The 21,252-nt window shown below is 25.0% G+C and overlaps 1 protein-coding gene across 1 annotated transcript in view; it reads right to left on the reverse strand.

The window, feature by feature from the left end:
* LOC132918115 (uncharacterized) overlaps positions 1-11,291 on the reverse strand; it is a 102,208-nt gene extending 90,917 nt beyond the window's left edge. Inside the window, exon 1 of the mRNA XM_060979216.1 lies at positions 10,662-11,291. Coding sequence (XP_060835199.1) covers positions 10,662-10,706 — 45 coding nt within the window. The 5' untranslated portion in view covers positions 10,707-11,291. The remainder of the gene's footprint in view (positions 1-10,661) is intronic.
* Positions 11,292-21,252: the final 9,961 nt, after the last annotated feature.

Here is a 21,252-nt window from a genome sequence, read left to right on the forward strand (position 1 = left end):
CAAGTACTAATTATGTATTAATATCATGCTGAATTTATGAACAACAAAATTCAACTTCAAAAGATATCTGTTCATTTTTTCTATAAGGAAGACGTAATAATATACAGTAGTTAATAACTATACCTAATTTGACCTTAATGAAAAACAAAAAATGTTTCAGTCACGATTTTCCTGCTCTTTAATAACTACATTGAAATAAAAGTTGACCTTACAAATATTTGAGATTAGTCACTTTTATAAATTAATATACTTATGATGTAATATGAGTCTTGCTATCACTACAATGCAAATATAATTCAAGATTTTTATTTTGTATTAAAATTATTTAAGGGTAATTTACTATCAATACTAAAACAGTCAGAAATTCCAATCTGACATAAAATTTGACGCCAGTTTACATAAGTTTAAAATAAATTACTGATTTGGGAGGTTAAATTAAAAATGTAAATGCAAATGTGTTTAATTGTCCTATATTTTAACTAAGCTTCTTAAAATTTGTGTTTAAATCTTCTGCGTTGTATAATTTTGGCTATGCCTGTATTAGTGTACCTACCTATTACCTAAGCTGCTTGGATGAATATTCATATAATAAATATATGTGTGTATGTTTATTGTATATATATTTATTTATTTGTATGTATGTATATGTATATATATATATATAGAATATTTTAAATAAAGATGAATTAAAATCAGAAATTAAGTTATATAATTATCTATTCAAACATTTCAAACTTAAAACAATAACTTAATAATTAAAATATGACTACTACGCGTGATAAATATGATGCATTTAGGATTATCTAAAACAAATAGTGGCACGTCGTCTCACTTCTGTATCGATACAAATACTTGTTAGATGATCTATGAGTATCGTAGTACCTAAAACCAACTATAAAAATATAGATGTATATACTAAGTTTATGTATTTACATATGTACTTTGTCACAATTTGATGATGTACAAAGAAGAACAGGAAAAAAGCTATTGAGAAGTTTACAGTTTATGTTCAACGCGAATCGTGACTGGAATATTATGAATATCAGCATAGTCTGACCTAAAACTGGATGACAACATACTAATGAAGCCTTGGGACTACGTATCCAAAGCAAACCACACCCATATACACTGTTTCACATATTCGTCGATCACCAACATATGAAACAATATTTATAGTCCTGTACGAAGTTTATGATACTTAATCGAAGATAAATATATTTAACATACTTATAATACGTATATGTATTATACATAAATACATAAATACAAACACAAATCCATTTAAAGCTTAAGTATATAAAATTATAAATATTGAATTTGACTCTTAGATAACTTTTGTATTTTTAAATGAAATTTTGATAACTTTATGGTTCATATACTATGACTTAATATAATGAGTTGTACATTTGGTTTTTTAAATTAAATTATATTCATCTAACAATCAGTAAGTATCATTTTTTCGATAAAGTTAGATTTTTTTCTTAATCTTAAACTATATCTAAACGACTATACCTACTTAGCTTTTAATACAAAATCTTTTTACATAATTTTAAACAATTGAGCGTATCTATCATTACATTTTTTTAATACATATGGTACAAAATTAGATGATTGAAATATTTTATTAAATTGTCAATTATTCATTAATGAATAGTATTTAATAATTATTAAATAATAGATGTATACATTTTAATAGTCAATATTAATTGTTATAAATTAAGTTACGTATTATAATGATACAAAAGTGATAATAATTAATATAATATTTGAATAAAACAAGTACTATTTTACAAAATATATTCATTTTTTTTACATCATGGTTAGATTATTAGAATTAACTAAGGATTTAACTATAAAAAATTTGAAATATATATATGTGAACATATTTGGTGGAGTATTATATGTTTACTTCAAATTACCAATGCATAGAACGTCTGCAAGTCAAAACCAAAAAATTACAGTTAGTCGTTTGTCGTGGCAGTTATGCATTAGGAATTTCAAATGAAATTTAACGAAATACTTTAATAACTATACTCGGATGCCTTTTATTTGTATATAGAATATGTAATAAAGTAAATATTAATTAAAAAAATAAATTACATATAAAATTAAATTAATATACTCTTTAACTATTTTATTACTTCTCAGATTTTTTATCTTGAAAAGAAAAGGATACATGATGTTTATATAAATATTGAAATAAATATTTATCTATTATAGTATTAACATTTTTGGAATATATAGCTGATAAATTTATTAAAATATGAAAAATTTTAAAATGTATACAAATTTATTGAACAAATTATAAATTGGAATACCTAGTTGGTATATTATACAGTATTACTAATCATATTTAAAAATGGTTAACTAATTAACATGTTTATATTAAATTATTTTTAAATATAATACAATATAGGTAGCATTATAATTTACAAATATATTAAATATAAATATGGATAGTTTTTGAATGAATAATAATAATAAAACACAAATTGTTCAACTATAATTATTATTTTCAACTATAAAACACGTGCTATAATGTAACTATTAATTAAAGTATAGAAAATATAAATAAGTAGTACGAGTAGCGTCATTGTAGTATGTACTGTGTACATTTGAATTCCATAGATTTTTTTTTACTGAATAGGTATCTACTTATATTAAATAAGTTAAAGTAAAATATGCATCCTAACTAAATAATGTAAAATTACTTCATTATACAGTATGATTACTTTAACTTATTACCAACTAATTATATTAATAAATATTATAAAATATTACTTTAAATACTTTAACACCTGAACATACAAACTATTTTCAATTTCCATGCCAACTTATAAATAATTCTTTTACCCCACGTAAATTGCCCATCATCCAATTTTCAATAATTTTAGGTTTAACAATGTAAATTAGAAAATAAAAACTTTCACTTCACGCCTAATACATATATAATATTTATACTTAGTCTGTAGACGCCCATTTTTCATTTATATGGAGGTTAAGCAATCAATCAAAACTCTTACAATATGACAGACATAAAATAATCTTTTTATAATTAACACAACTCTACAAATATTGTATACAAAATACCACGAGAGCGTGATAAATAATACACTTACTAAACATTAATGATTTATTATTATGTATTACAGTATGAAATCTATACATTATTGCCAGTAAATCCAAATTTCTTACAAAATTAGCTAGAAATATTTATTATTCAAACATTTAAACATGTTATTAAAACTTTTTGTACTTATTATATTTTAGTTTCAATAATAAATAGAACTTAAAATAGACTATGTGGATAATATAAAACAAATAAGGTCAATAAAATAGACCACAACATACAAAAATATTATAAAAAGTGAATGAATAAGTACTTTAGAACCTCTAGTTGCCTCTATTATAAATATTTTTCGTAACACACAACTATATCGTTGATATGTTTTGTTGTTCGTATATAAAATAAGTTTATCTATGTATTCATTCTAACACCCTATGAAAAAAATTCAAATATTCAAACAAAATTTACACGGTTAGGGCCGATTTAACTTAAAAATTAAGTTGAAATAAAAAAAATTGTTTTGTAAGTCTGAAATTCCTAATGTTATAAATAGTATGTGGTTCACTGTAAAATTAATTTTTACCTACTTCTAATATCAAAATTATGATATATTATAATTTAGATTATAAATGTATAAAAGTATTATAATTATACCGTTTAACTATTATTTATGATTAAAAATTATCCAAATAATGGTATATATTTTATTGAAGGGCAATGTTCTATTTCACAAATTTAGTAAGCTATCAAAACAATAAAAATAAATTATATATGTAATTGACTAAAAAGTAATTTCATCCGCATTTACTAATATTTATCAACTGTAATTGCAACATAGACTCATCTATAATGTAAAGATTTATTTTAACTATTAAAAAACGTAATCATAACTATTATTAAGGTTAAAAACTTTAACCATTAATCTATTTTATGTAAATAGAATAAATATTATTAAATAGTTTACGTGTGCAACTTAAAAAAGAATCTCAAAGTTTATTAAAGTAGGTATAACGATGCCTATAACTTCTTTGTATTTATTATATAAGCAAAACAACCTTTTATTTTGCGCGTTATCTTATTTATAATTAAAAATACTTTTAGCTTAACATATAAAACTAACATTTATACGAGTACAACTTTTATAGATATAAGTGCACTATGGTGATTGAATACATTTTTAATCTTTTAATAAAAATTACATAACATCACCATTATATAATTGTGTAATACATTTAAATTTGTTTAAATAATTTTGAACTTAAATACCCATCACTACGACTCTACAAAAATGTAATGTTCAACAAAATCAATAATAAAATGATATAATATCCTAATATCGTCGATTGTAATATTATCTATATTTTATGTGTCTCCTGTATTATATATAATACAGATAAAAAAAAACTAAACGATACGGTTATACGACGACACGTGATAGTACATGATATACCTAACGTAAATAAACTAACCGTTAAATTCTGACAAGTTATATATGCGAAGCACCGGTTTAATGGTGCATTAGAATGCATAAGACATTGTAGACTTGGACGTAGGTAAAATCTTCAATTAAGTATAACGGTGTTTGATAACAACAATAGCGCCTCTATAGGTAGGTCGATTATTGGCTACATTATCTTTTATAAAATTGTTAAATGTTCATAGTTACCTACATATATTATGTTACTAATATGATTCACAGCCAATCGATTATATCTATAATACATTCTATGGATAACAATTTGTATTCGTATATCTTTCTTTCTAATTATTTTCACTATAGTTTAATGCAATGACAATTATTTTCATTTTATAAGTTAAATATAGGTATTTTAATTTGTTACCATGATTTAGCATTAGGTACAACACTTCTGAAATACCAAATAATTGCTAATTTATAAAAATAAATTTAATTCTTTAGTATAATATAAGAATAAGAAAAATAAGTTAATTTATTATTTAATTATTGATTAATAAACAATCAAAGAGTAAATTTATATTTTATCCCAATAAAGTTAACGGATATATACATTATTTTGTGTTCCAATATTAGAGTTTATTCTACACTACGAAAAAAGTAAAATATGCACACAAAAAATAATTATAATTAAGGTATTATATTTTAAGATATTCGGTCTCATTACGAATTCGTTGATCAAAAATTTAATTTATTACATTAATATTGAGATATTTATGTATAGTAGGTGTATACTGTATAATTTAAAACTATTTTTAATACATAAAAGAAATTAAATATTAATTCCTCCAAAACTATTAAAATGTAAAATATTATTATTAAATAATATTATATATATGTTGAACATATTTTCAATTTAATAAAAAAAAAAAACTACCTACTTAATTTTATGTGTCAGCATGTTTATTATTAGCTATTGTTATATTTAAAGCACATTTTAAATGTATTCTCTAAAACCAGAATTATTTTCTTATCAATAAATTGAACTAAAAATTTCACATCTTTAAATAAGATAATTGAAAATAAAACACCAAACTTTCGACAGAATTAATTATACATCTGATACATTATTGCCTTAACAATCAATCAATGGCGTAAACAAAACTAAAATTTCCGTAAACTAAAATTTTAAATATGTCATTAAGTTAAGGAAACAACGAACAAAACAAATTAAATTTGTATATAAATATATTTTTATTAATGTTTAAATTTAAACAAATTTTAGTTATTATTTACAAATTGTCAATATTGTCATTATTGACTATTGGTTTTAAATAAGTAAGTAAATAAAAACCATTCAGAAGGTAGGTATAGAAAATATATTTAGGTAGGTATCTATAATACTTTAGATATATTATAAGACTTTAGAATTACATAATTCATCTATTTGAACCATTTTATTTAATCCTATTTTTTTTTATGAGAATTATATCATTGAATTAATTCAATTTAAAAGCAATATTATAGAATATAGTTACTTATAAATATAAATACGTTCTTAAATATTTAATTATTAAATTTAATATAATCAATAGGGCTCAGATTTTATAGCAAATACTACTTTGACCGAGAATGTGATGGAAAGATAATTCTTGTATATAAATACATTTTAAATCATTATGGATTATGATCATCACTTTAAATAATCATTTATATTTTATAAAACGTGTATAAACATATTACAATAATCGTAATAGAAAATTTAAAATACTATGATAGAGGAGTGCCTAAAGGATTTATCAATTATTGAATAATTTTTTCAACAGCAGTTTTTAAAAACAAGCAACGATAGTAACATTAGTATATACTTTGGTACCTACAACAGCCCCGGAAAGTGAGATTACGTCCATTCTAAGGACCTCCTCGGGCTCTCTAAATATAATTCACTAAAGCTTATAATTATTATAGTAGATACCTTAATAACCCGGTATATATGTATTTGTAATATAATAGTAACAACGAACTATTAAAAAGAAAATAGGAAAAAGAAAGAGAGTGAGAGAGAAGGCAAAATGTTCCATACAGCCGCCCCAGCAGGTAACATTCTTGAATAATAATTTTTTTACCAGCGTTTAGCTCGAATGGAATCTGCGGCACTCCCAGCCGACCGGACGACCTTCAAGTGTCCATGCGCCAGGTTCACTTGGTATGGTATTTTGTTTTGTTTTTTTTTCACGATATATTCGCGTACAGGTACAGCGGAGAAAATAGGGTCGTGTTTATATTAATATCAAATACAATAAAAAAAAAATCGTATACACAATGTCTCCATATAATAACAATAAGGTTTTTAATTGCTAATTGTTCGCAATAATGCCTAAAATTGTTACTTCTTATATTGATGCCACGTACACCCATAGTATAATAATCACATGTATTAACCAGAGCAATATGAGTAGAACCAATACGATGACCATGACAATAGATATTATAGTTATGTATTTGTTATGCTAAAACCTATTATTACCAGTAACCAAAATCGTGTTCAATGACTTTTATAACACGTAAAAAAACAAATAAAAATTTCAAATAAGTACACAATATATTTTTTTCAAACCACCTAATAAAAATATGAAAAACTCAACATGCTTATTCTTATTATTTTCTTACATTCATTAATAAAACTATTTCGAAACATGTTCTGATACATCTCAGAAATGCTGGTTAATTCTGGTTAAAAATTAAAATTAAGAAAGAAGATTTTATTTAAGATTAAACAATGTAAGTATACAAAATTTTTAGAAAATATACCTACGTTGTAAGACTTTAGAAAAAAGTAAAGACTGGTTATTAAACATAAAACTAAATAAAATATTTAATGATTTAGAGGTCTTAATAAAGATTTCAAAATCAGCACACTGATACAAAAATTATAATATGATTATATTATTTTATATTGATATTATTTACTAATTGAAGTTATCAAAAATACTATAAATAGTCACTGTGTATAACAATCAAATTTATATAGATAATAAAATATAAAAACAAAAATATATTTTATATGGATCATTGTTTTTAAAACATTTAATATAATTTTGTATTCTTATTTATTAGCAAAAGAAAAATTTAAAAAAAAAGTGTTCTACCGTTAGTCGATTTGCGGTTAACCACATATTATAGGATCAATAACACCATATAAATAATAGCCGATATCATATCAACGAATTTCATATAACTATAAAAAAAGACCTTTATGTATAGTTTGTTCGATAAAACAATACAAATTATTAATTATTTATTTATTTACCAACAATATCATCATTATATTAAAATATAATATCACAGCTATTTTAAATTTTCAGTAGTTCAATATCTACTGTTTTAAACGTGTATTTTCTTTAACAATAAAAATATATAAATATTGTAATTCAATATGTAGAATTTATACATAATTCCAATATAAATTTAAATATAATTTTATGAGTAATTTATTACAAGAAAAATAATTATATTTATTAAATATTATAGTTTTTACAAACATTTATAAATGTATTCAAAATGTCTCTCTAGATTATCGAATTATTAAAATTCTGATTCTTATTATAAGAACTTGAAACACTTTTATGAGTACATAGTCATTAGAGTCATTATATATACAACTTGTATTAAATTAAAGAAAAAACACGTTTTCCAGTCTGGAGATCAACGACTTTGAATAACGTATATCGTATACGTTACACTAAATTGATACGTAGTAGCATACCTGCATATTCATCACGTAAGTTGGTATCTATACTAAAATACTTAAAAACTTCATTAAAAATCACTATTATTAATTAAATAACATAACACTGGCTCTATAGAAACTTTTAATAATTTAAAATACGTTTAAATAATATATAGTATACAGAAATAAAATAATATTTATAGCTATAAATAATTATTCTTAATAATCATTATGATATCAGTATACTTATAAATAAATCAATAATTATTGTCGTAGTAATTAAATCATTAAAAAATAAATGATATTGTTTTATTTTCAAAAACTTCTTTTAAATATAATATGCAAATATAGATGAAAAAGCGTAAGAACACTAAAAACTAAATGTTTTTTTTTCAATTAAAATATTTCACATAATATTCTATCAGATTATATTCATTATTACAGTAACATAATATTTTAAATTCTTAGTTTACAAAGAAATGTGTAAGTTTTTCAAATAGTTTTTCATATGGTAACGGTAAAATGTACTCTAAAAGGTCCATACAGTAACTTTTTGACTAGAAAATGACATCCAGTTCATACTTTATACTTTAAAAAGGTCAATATTGAGTGTTTAGTATTCACAGTAGTTTTAAGACAAAAAATTGAAGAAAAGCTATAGTAAACTTTACGCCTTAACATCTTTTTGGCTTTTAATAAAATCATCGAATTTCAATTTTAATTTCGGGGTTACAATTGTATATTTATATATAATATATATATAACATTAATACGCAGTATATATCACTATTTTATCCGAAAGGTGTAGCAAATATATTCCAAATACAAAGTACTTTCATATACTGTTAATATTTTTAACTCTTTACTTACACACATCAAAAAATTATTACTAAGAAGTTAGTTAAATTATTATATAATAATATATCGGTTATTATATAATAAATAATAATATTAAATCAAATTCTATAGGATATTTCCTTTATAAGAACTTTTAAATCGAAGATAAACTAATTGTTTTCTCCCCAAAACTAATTTTTTAATTGTAGACAACTAATTTTTTGGCCGAATGAAAAATATTGACCATTTCGAAACCCAAATCTCCGAGGAATACATATTTTTATATGACCACACAAACATCTAAAACTTAGACATCTTATTTAAACGCAGCAAAAAGACTTAATTTAAACAGACAGATTTTACTTTTGGTTGAATATTTAACACTAAAAAATATTATAATATATACTCGTACCTACTGTACAGGTGCAAAGAGTATAGACTACAGCTAACATTTATTATAACGTGTGCAAAGCATAATATACCTCGCCGCGTTTAAATAAAATTGTGTGGTTTTTAGAGCGTTTATTATCGTAAACTCTTTAGCAACAAACTTGAAACTTTAAAAACACGATAAATTTTAATTTACCATGAAATTTCACGTGACAACAAATCCTTTATTTTATTAACTACACATTGGATTACGAAAATAAATTTGAGATCGAAAATTGACTATGAATTATAATATAATATCGACACACTATTCAATATAATAAAATAAAATAAACTAGTATTGGTCAAGTTATAATTTAAAATTTGACAAATTTAAATTACTCGTAACAAATAAAAAAAAACTTTAAGATTATATAGGTACGTATTTGATTAATATGCTATTTAAAATCATTTCTATAATACTACCTACTCCCTAGTCAAAGTTAGCTAAAATTTTTGCATTCAATTATTTAATAATATTCGTTTTCGTGTATGAAATTATATATTTTTTTCAAAGTATCAACTGCTACAAATATATTATTTATTATGAATTAAAATATGTGTTTTAGAATTCAATTACATAAATAATAGATTGACAGTGTTATAAGTATATGATTAGCTTAACATTGTATATAAAAATAGAAAATGAAAAATTAACAATAATAATTATTAAAAATACAATTAGTGCTTAGCACTAAAATAAATAGTAATATTTAATAATTATTGTTAACCAAATCGGTACGTAAAATAATATAATTTAAAAGTTGTTTAAAAGAGGATAATGGTTGATTTTTAAAAATGTATGTTTTATTTATTTGAGAAATACATATAATAAAATACTAGTAATTAAGGCAATTAATCTCATAACTATTTCGGTGGGAATTCACACAAAATTTATAACATTCGATCTGGTGATACATTGTGAAGCCAAAAATGACAAGCTCGGGACAATCAAAATTATTTTGTAGAACATTATAACATATCAAGTTTTATTTATACAATTTATTGCGGGTTGTTTTCACGGGGTCATAAAAAACTTCGCAAAGTTATACACGCAATAGATACCTAAGATAAGATCCGTCTATACAAAATCGTATGACGTAAAATCGTCTTGAATCAAGTGACCGCTATAATACACACACTACTGATAATAAATATCATTATATGTCTATAGAGCTCTGTACCTTATAGATGCCATCTACGAGTTTGGTGATCTCTTCGGTCTCCATCGTAGCTGCGTTATGACGATATCCAGTTAGAGATGCCACAGACACACACACAAACACACAACACACGCACGAGATAAGCTCTAATGGGGACTATTCGGAAAAATACGTAGAGACGCGCTAACGAAATGAAATTGGAAGTAGCGTAGGGCCACGGTGTTTAGTTTGTAACGCTAAAAACGCTGCAGCTGTCTGCGACGGCCGCGGAAACGCGCATCGGCACGACACGCGTCGGACACGGAGTTCCCGGAACGCGAGCGAGGGCGACAAACCGTCCGACGGGAATAATAATATTGTTATGCGTCTTATGCGTATACCACAATAATAAGTACCACGGGTGTTGCAACGTATCGTTATACACGGTTTTTATTATTACCAATGTTATATCGGTATCGTAGAACTGTGCCTGCGCGACGGTGAACGGCGTGCGCGAACGGTCACGTTGCCACTGACTACAATATTTATACTACGGCAACGACTCGGCACCGTAACGGCCGTTCTCTGCCGGATCGGTTACACGCGCGCGCCGGGTCTGCCCGCGAGAACGCGATCGTCGCCGTCCGTTGGGTAGGGACGCCGCGCCGGTGCCGGTGCCGCCGTTTTCCAGCACGCGCGCGACCGCCTACGCGCACGTAGAGAAAACGACGATGTACCTATCGTTGCACGGATGATGTACGTACTATGATACGAGGTATGTACATCAGCACATGACGTTGTTGTTATTATTATAATAATATATACAAAACCCGCCAACGATGTGGCCGCGACGTAGTATATATAATATAACACTGTCTATTCATAACGTATTCGGTGTACCTTTATTTTGTATACAGAGTGATGCACACCAAGCAAGCTCACCCCCAATTCTTCTTTCAATAACGAATTTATTCGAATTCTGATTTTCAGTAATTTTAAATGTACTAAAAGATCACATTTTATAATTCTTGAGATTTTTATATACTGCTTAAAGAATTCCATAATATGACAGCGGTACAAACTTTTGTTTTTCAAACAAGAACTTCAATTTTTTACTAAAATTATTTAGTGGATAATTTTTTTTTAATGTGTATAGAGATGATATGCCTATTTCAATACGATAAGTTTTTCAATTGTTAAAATTTTTATAGTAATAACGATAATATTTCTTAAAAACGGTTTTACAAAAACATAAAATATCAGTTCTAGTATTTAGACTACTTTTATAAATGATAATGGATTAATATCGATTACTATAATATTCAAACGCCAGTATATTCAGAAAAACAATTCACTAAATAATTTACAGTAAAAACAATAAGTTTTTACATGAAAAACCTTACTTTTTTACCTTTAGCACACTCCTTATATGTATTACAAGAAGTTTCAAGAATTTGAAAATATGATGGTTTTAAACTTTTAAAGTATATTTAAAAAATCCAAAAATTATAAGTATCATAAATAATTGCATTAATAAACAAAAAAAAGTTGTGAGCATACGTAGTGCATCATTCTGTATGCATATAAATTCAGTGTCCTTCAAGCGTCGATGACGACAACAGCATCATCACACGCACGATGTACCTCGTGTGTTAGTATTATATACGTCGTGATATTACAATATAGGTAACATAATGTATCATTATTTTTGTTATTGTTATTGTTCAGCGGTAGTCATCGTGATTATGTACCGGGCCGGTAATAAACCATCGATATTTTAACCGTTGCCGACTGAGTGAAACCGATCGCTATCGTATATCATTTTTGTAATCTGTAGTCTGTACCTATACATAGGCCATAAGACAACATCAGAGGAGCCCTTGGTTAATTAGATAACTCCCTAAAATGCAATTATACTGCCCTCCTTCCAAAAAAAATTTAAATCCCTTTTAGATTCTGAACGGAGTGATGAATGTATTTTAAATTGAGTTAATAATTACTTGTTTATGAATAAGTAAAACTATATAACTAACTTTTTTATCACAGTACAAATTCAAATATTACAAATATCTACCTATTTTCAGACCTAAATATCAAAACACTTGTAATAATATAATAATACAATAATTATGTCACAAAAATCAAAATGAAATAGTATGTATATGTCGTTTTTATTTAATAGAGTAACCGGCAATGCAAACAATGGCTAATTATTAAAGATGGAAAATTGGTTTCAAGTGTAAAATAATAATAATAACATACGTCACATCTAAAATTTATAATATTTAGAGATGTAGGCCAGAAATTATTTTTGATTAAAAACAACTTGAGTTTATGATATTATAGAGGAAGTATCCCTCACGTAAACCTCTCTTTATCCCAAACATAGTAGAAACGAATTAAAACAATATCAACATTTTTAGTGGTTTTTATTTTTTACTTTGAAGCACAATGGCACGTGTACATAAACAATAACATGATTACAATACTTGAACGAATAAAATTATTTTAAAGAACATTCACATTAAGTAATAAACTAATAATTTGTCCTGTTTTTTATTATATACTTATACACCATCATAATATCATTATGATTCGTTATGGATGTATAATATGATTAAATATATACTTTTGTTTTTAGACAATAAATACGAACGCTTCTAGTACCTATGAATGAATAACACAGTTATAGCTATATAATGATACTTAAAAGTGCTATATGAGCTCCGACATAAAATGTAAGCATATATCGGCAAAAACAAAACGTATTCTTACTCTCACTGCAATCTACTAATGGTATCGAAAATACTACATAACAGGAGTAGGTATATACACTGTGTATACGCTCTATAGCTATAAGTATATTATTTGCAAGATAATTTTATAAATGTTTCAATTTTTTAATAAAAATTTGTAACAATTTCAACATTTATTATTATTTATTCATCATAAAAAATAAAAGAAACACACATACATAATTATATTATATGGTACAAAATATGTATAATATGTGTGTGTGTGTGTGTGTGTGTGTGTGTGTGTGTGTGTGTGTGTGTGTGTGTGTGTGTGTGTGTATACAGAAAGAGATAATTAAAATATACCTAACTATTAAATAAAATTGTTAACCAAAGCTTTTTTTTAATATTAATATAACACGTTGTGTTTTATTGTTTTTCATTTTTATTATGACGTTTTCAATTCATGCTATCTCAAAAATATCATGTTTCAAACGTATTATATTAAAAATAATATTCCCATCACTATGAAAAAAAAAAAATACCTATAACACTTTAATTGTGTTGAAATGCTTCAATATTTCCGTTTTACTCCACAGATGTCTCCCTTTATTCTTTTGTTGTTAAATTGCTTTTTTAACGAGTTCACAAGTATATTTGAGTAATATGAATAAAATATCGTACATTACTATAATTAACGGTCATTAGGCCATTCTTGATGACCAAATGATTTATGTGTTATTCATATTATTGTATATTATATGGTTATTTATTTTAATTTAAGAACACAAATTCATAACCATAAAAAAACTATTTAAAAACACATAACTACTCATATTTTATTAAGTTATACGAAACGACAAACCAAAATATGTTCCTATACAACCTATAATAATCTACATTCTAAAAATACTAATTACCTACTTATAAATTTTAAGATATGCCTTATGAGTTATGACGATCGTATATATTATATTATATATTACGAAAAAATAGTACTGCTAAACACAAATTTGGTTAGTCAAGAACGACACACACGAATAAAGCGTCCTCTTAACGATATATTATTGTTCACAAATATCTATAATATTTGTAAATTATTTGTCTTTATAAAATATTTATCCTACAAAACCTTAGTGACAGCTAGTATGCATGTGTACAACATTAATGTTTTGAATATTATAAATTTAGTTTAGGTGCGTATTGTATTGTAAATTATGCAATTATATAACTTAATTATAATTCAAATAATTGAAACTAATTTAATTACTGAATTATGAAAGGATGATAATAAATAGGTTTTACAATAATATGTGTTTGAATCGGTTAAAATTCAAAAAATAACAAACTTTCTGTAACTAACCTATTTAAAGTGTTCACAAAATATTAACATTTTTCTAATCAGGAATTAGGTAACTTTCAAAATATTTAGGCTATTGCTGAGCTATTTATAGACATTTGAAATGTACAATTATTGATTTATTTTGATGATTTTCTTAAACAGTTAAGCGTAAGGCACTGTATAAAAATTTTAAAAAAAGTCTTTAATTTTTTGTTGGCATAACTGCATATCTAAATAATTTTAAATTTTCAAAAACATTGACTGTCAACAATAAAAAATATGCATTTTAATTGTTTTTATATTCCATTTTATCGATCCCTAATATTGATATTTGTAGTATAACTTTTTGAATTCGCAGAATACGAAATAATATCATTTTTTTTTTCTTATGCGCTAATAAAAATACAGCCGTTTCCCCCACTATAATCAATTCCGTGTTAAATAATGTGTCATATATATTAAACCGCCCAAAGGAAAATTGTATTGTAGTCGCACTATCTATCTCCACATAACACAAAAAACAACAAATATATATATAATGACACTTTAACTAATTTATTTATTTATATATCCATTTTGTGATGTCAAAAACTCTTAAGTAATCAATCCTATTTTTAACAATTTCTTTTCATAATAAACTGTGCTAAAAGAATGGCTTGTAAATAACTATATTCTGTCTACATAGACTATATGTATTTTAATTATTATAAACCTTTAAAAGGAACCAGATTTAATAATATACGTTTGGCTTCTTATCTAGTAACAATATTAGTATAAAGTTTTTCGAACTTTTATCTACTATGGCTATAACCTCTAAATAATTATTAAGCTTTCTAAGACCTAAATAAATATTTTATATGCACGTATAAATTAGCATTAAAAATAAATACTTACTAATAATACGATAAAATGCTTCGATTTTCAATTTTGAGGGTTGTTTCAAATAGAAAATTGGATTAAGTTTGTACTTTAGAAAGTCAAAAATTCTCATTATTTTTTAAAAATAACTGGGAATAGACGAAAAAAAAAAACTATGGAAAATAAGGAATTTATTTTAAAATCGTCTGTTACACTGAATTGACAATAACTCCATTAATTATTTTAATATACATAATACGCCTATGATAAACGGTTTGATTGAAAAATTTTCAGACGCGGAAAAAATAACTAAGGCGATGACCGTTTTTCAAACTAAATTACCAACAAAGAATATCGCGGTAATAAGTAACAACTATATTGGCCTAGTACAATAATTTTGGACAACCAGTCGTGAGAATTACCTACCTAAACCACTGTATAATCTTTGAATTTGTACTTCAAAGCAGAATAGGCGGGACGTCCCCATGAATAGTGTTCATATTATCATCTATGATCTCCCCGTATATTTAGAAATTAGAACTTCCCCGAATTTTTGCCAACCACAGCACGTTTGAAAACTTGACGCACCATTTATTGTACAAAATTCGCCTGTACGGTATTTATTTTTGTACCTACTCGCTAAAGCGATATTATAAAAATATATTTAATTTTTTCGTTAATTGTATAGAGTTTGACGCTATCCTTTTAAAATCCGTAAAGGTATTATCAATTTTATGATATAAATTATATGCACTTAACCTGATAGTTCGCTATCCAAATTGTATTATTATTTATTATTACCTATACATAATTTGATGAGCCAAACATTTCAAAACGTTCTTCATACTTATTACCATAATGCAAAACTATTACAAAGTCGTTATGTCGATAACGCGTTGTAGAAAGGATATATCTTCTATACTTCGTGATCACGGACTAAGATGTGTAGGTACATCCATCTTAGTGCATGATCATAGTTGATAATTTACCCGTGTTATATTCTGAATTTAAATAAATCAGAGCATCCTACATTTAATCACCAGATTTTACTACTGTAATAGAACTTCCGTCCTCCAATATATTTTTATAGAATCATGGTCGGGGCAAGAACTGACTAAGTATACATATAAGTACAATTAACGAGTATAATTTCATATTATATTATATCAAAGGAATAATATTTATGAACACAAAACATATTGTACCTATACGTCTTTAAAATATGTAAAATATAAATAGTACATAATATTAATTAATTATACATATAAGCCACGCTCCAAGTGGTGTTTTACTAATTAGTATTGATTAAATAGGCGCCCTTTTAACGTCACATACATTAGACATTTATACCTTTAATATAAGTACAACATTTAATAGTTCTATTCTGATTATTGGCTAAAATATATACACAGCACTTAAGCATATAAATTGGGGTCCGTAAGAGGAGAACACACTGGTTAGGTTAGATAAAATGTGCAAAAATATACAAGGTGATTTACCAAGCATGCAGCGAATCCCCTTTTTTATCCTTTAATAACGCATTTATTTATATTCTGATGCTAGGAAAATAATTTTTGAGAAATATATTTGTTATAAATTGTAATTTACAAAATGCATTATAGGTATACCTATGTAATACAATATTGTTCTTGCAGCCAAAAAACAAGTCATTAACTGGTTCTGATAGTGGTGAACTAAAAAAATTTAAAAATATGCAGTTTACATTATCTTATTTGCCTTTAACATATTAAATAATAATAATTAACTTTAATTTTTGTTTAATATATATCGTATTAGGTATAGTATATACAAATACTTTCATCTATATACCAGTTGTAAATGTTGTTAACTAGAATTGAATAGCTGTGGTTTTTTTATACTTTTAGAAGTTTAAATTGCATTATATTTTGTTGTAGATAGTAAATAATAATTGTTATAAGTTGTAGCTATTTTGAATAACTTCTCTCAATTGACGTCATGGAAACATATTATTTAAAGTTAATTATATCAAATTTTTATGTTTATAGATAAAATAAATATATACATATATATATATATATATAATATTATAATATTTATACCAATGTTTATAGAATATAATGATAAATACTTTAAATCGCCATACCTTCGCCTTTTTTTTATACACGTGTAAATGCACCGTAAGTTGTAACATAACTACCTATGTTAATATATTGTACACGATATTGCCGAAACGATTAAGAATGCAAATTGTTTTATATTACACAAGATTTTATTTCCTTATTAAAAAAAAAATCATAACAATAATAATAATCGGCTTGAAATTACATTAAGAATAAACGACCCGCGAGACCTAACCTACTAAGTACGAAATGTGTGCAACGCGTACATAATATTATATTATTATTGAGTATTGACATAATATTATTATAGGCACGTACCTACCTTTATAAGATACCTACCGGAATCCATGGTGAAATATATACCTATTGACCGTTATTTCGTGTTTCGTATGCATTGAACCACGCACACTTCTAGTGGGTAATAATAATATTATCATATTAAAGGTATGTTATTTGATACATGTATATGATTATTAGATAGACGGTATAACGTTCACACGGAAGAATATTATTATGAATTATGATTTATGATAAACCTACCTACGTCCTAGACATACATATATAATATAATGTATTATAACCTACCTACACCGGCGTATTTTCGCACATTACTGAACAATTGCTAAAGGTAGATAGAGAGAACATACTATTATACTAAACATTTTTGACCATAAAAATAATTTAAAATATACAATACATATAAATGGTCAGGTGGTCTATTATTGTATTACTATGAATATACATGTAACTATGTAAGTGATTCATTTAACATAAAACAGCCATTATTTCAAAAACTATTAATACTTTTAAAAATATTATCATTTTAAAAATTTTTATTTTTATTTTTTTGGATTAAAAATTTAGCTTATATTTTAAATTCTGAAGTAAAATATTATTCGATGTATTATGATATGTACACATTTAATTGCAGACGAGTATGTGCCTATAATTCATAAGTTACAAGTTCATTACTTAAAGTTTAGTGATTCGGAATTCATTGGAAATTAATATTTAAAATCAAATACTTCAAACACAAACATTTAAAAAATGTCGAGGAAAATCAAGTTCCACATTGGTAATATACCTAATATAAATATAGTTTGTATATTTTTATAAATTACCATGCTAAAATACTATTTTTATTTTACATAAAAACCTCATCAATTTTCATGATTTTATAATGTGTCATTATCTAACTAAAATTTGATATTATAAAAATGGTTTTAGTAGAAATCGAATTCAAGGCCGAGTTCGATAACCTATTTTTTACAAAAAATGTTATTTTGCAATGATTTAAAATTATATCAAAAAATGTTTTTAAAAACATTAATAGTTTTTAAAAATAATTTTGTTCTTCGATAAAAGACTCAGTCATTATATGATAGCATTGGCACGGGTGATTCTTTAAATTTCAAACATCGAAAAACGTATTGTCAATTTTTGTGGTTTTGGATTAAATTAAATTAAATATTTTTATTAAAACCTAAATAGATACTTTAGCAACTTAGCACACTAGATTTTTTCACAAATAAATTGAATTTATTGCAAACATTGTAAAGCTTAGATATAACATAATATTACAAAGTTTACTCTGCCATTATTATATCTAAGCATAAAGACGTATAAGTAAAATACAATTAATTCAATATTTTATATTTCATACGTCAACATTTTTAATAAAAAAACCTAATAAGAAATAATAAATTAAAAATGTATGGATTGTCATAAAAATATGTAAAAACCTAAAAACCGGTAAAAAATATAGTGTTATAAATTATATATATATATATATATAATTAATGTAAGTTTAAGTAGGCACCTACTACAAATGTCAAATAATATAAAACATTATTGATTACACTGCAGGGTAATTCTTTTTTAGGTTTTAATATGTTATACTTATTTTGCACTTTATTTAGATCATAAAAACACCATGGAGGTTCTTAATGGTTTAATAGTAAATTTTTGAAATTGAAAAATCACATTCACAACAATTTAATATTATGTACAGAGTTTCCTTCATTGGTGCCCTGAGTCAAACATACCACTAAAGTATCTGATATCTAAGATCTAATTTATAAAATATGTGTTTTAATTGTTCGTATATAATACATATTTATAATAGATACCTACAACGGCATGTATATATTAAATTTACTTGTATATAGGATCCTACTTGATTACTGAAAAATTCCCCTGAGGCGTACAATTATTGTTATTATTATTATATGCATATTGTATAATATACATGTAAGCACTAACACGTTAAAATCATATCCTTATGACAATATATAGATAATAGAACAACTGACTACACCCTTCCTTTATACTTACGTAGTTACGTGGAATTATTAGATATTATTAATAAGTACCTGATAATTGATATACTGAACTTTATCCTTTAGGTATCTTATAACAACTTCTAGATTCATTCATTGTTGTGCAATTTATATCATATTATATGCATGAACTTAAAAATCTCACAAGCTGACTATATTTTTTATCAAAGACCTTCAAATTGCAATTTTCACGATCATAAATATATAGGTAGGTATTGCAGATAACCACTTATATAATTTACTACCGTGTTTAATAAAACTACAACCAATATAAAAGTATACAGGAAACAGGAATTAATTTTTAATATAATATATCGTAGTTCAATAATGATGCCTAAGCTATAGCACGCGTATTATGTATTGTCAGCATTGATCAAATTAATTAAACGTTGTTGCTAAAATTTATTTACAATATAAGTACTATAGGTATCATCAGTCATATAATGATAGGTATGTATAATTGGCAGGTCGTGTACACGTATTATATGGGTGGTGGGTTAGGTATGCGTGTCATAAATATTAAATTTATTATTATTATATTATTGTGAGTACTAAGTATCTATATAATATATTATCTACAGCACGCTTTGCAATGAACTTACCATTTACACGGATTCACTGTAGAGAATACTTACCGTACCTAACTACCAATTATAATAGTACCTATATTTATTTTCATTTTATTTAATATACAACCGGCTATTCATTAATAGTCATAATTTTATAAAAAATATTTATTTTAATAAATATCGTGTACATTGTACATCTTCGCAAATGAAATATTATTGTGTGCGCTTAGTGCTTACATAACAATTTAATTCGTTATTATGATTAACGAGTATTATTATGTTATGGTTGTGTGCGCTCGTGTATTAAATTTACTATGATATTATTATTTTTACTATTTTTATTATTATTAGTGATTAATTGTGTTTGTTATGCTGGCAATTGAATAATGGAGAGTATTTGTAGGAAGATGTAGTAATATTATCATTGTAAAGACGTTAAGTATTGCGGTATTGGTACACATCTTTGCAATAGAATTAACACATTTTTTATCTCAAATAGAAGAAAAATTAATTATTAGTTTATTTTATTGATTAAGTTATTTTTTTTTTTTTGCATAATCACAAATACTAAAATTTGTCGATTTTTAATAACAATAAATGAATCAGAATATTATTAAAATTTAAAAGTTAATTTAAAAGTTATAGATTACTGATAGTGACTGACTATGACTGAATGGTGAATGCAGGT

This window comes from Rhopalosiphum padi, chromosome 1, assembly GCF_020882245.1.
Source record: "Rhopalosiphum padi isolate XX-2018 chromosome 1, ASM2088224v1, whole genome shotgun sequence".
NCBI classification, from domain to species: Eukaryota; Metazoa; Arthropoda; class Insecta; order Hemiptera; family Aphididae; genus Rhopalosiphum; species Rhopalosiphum padi.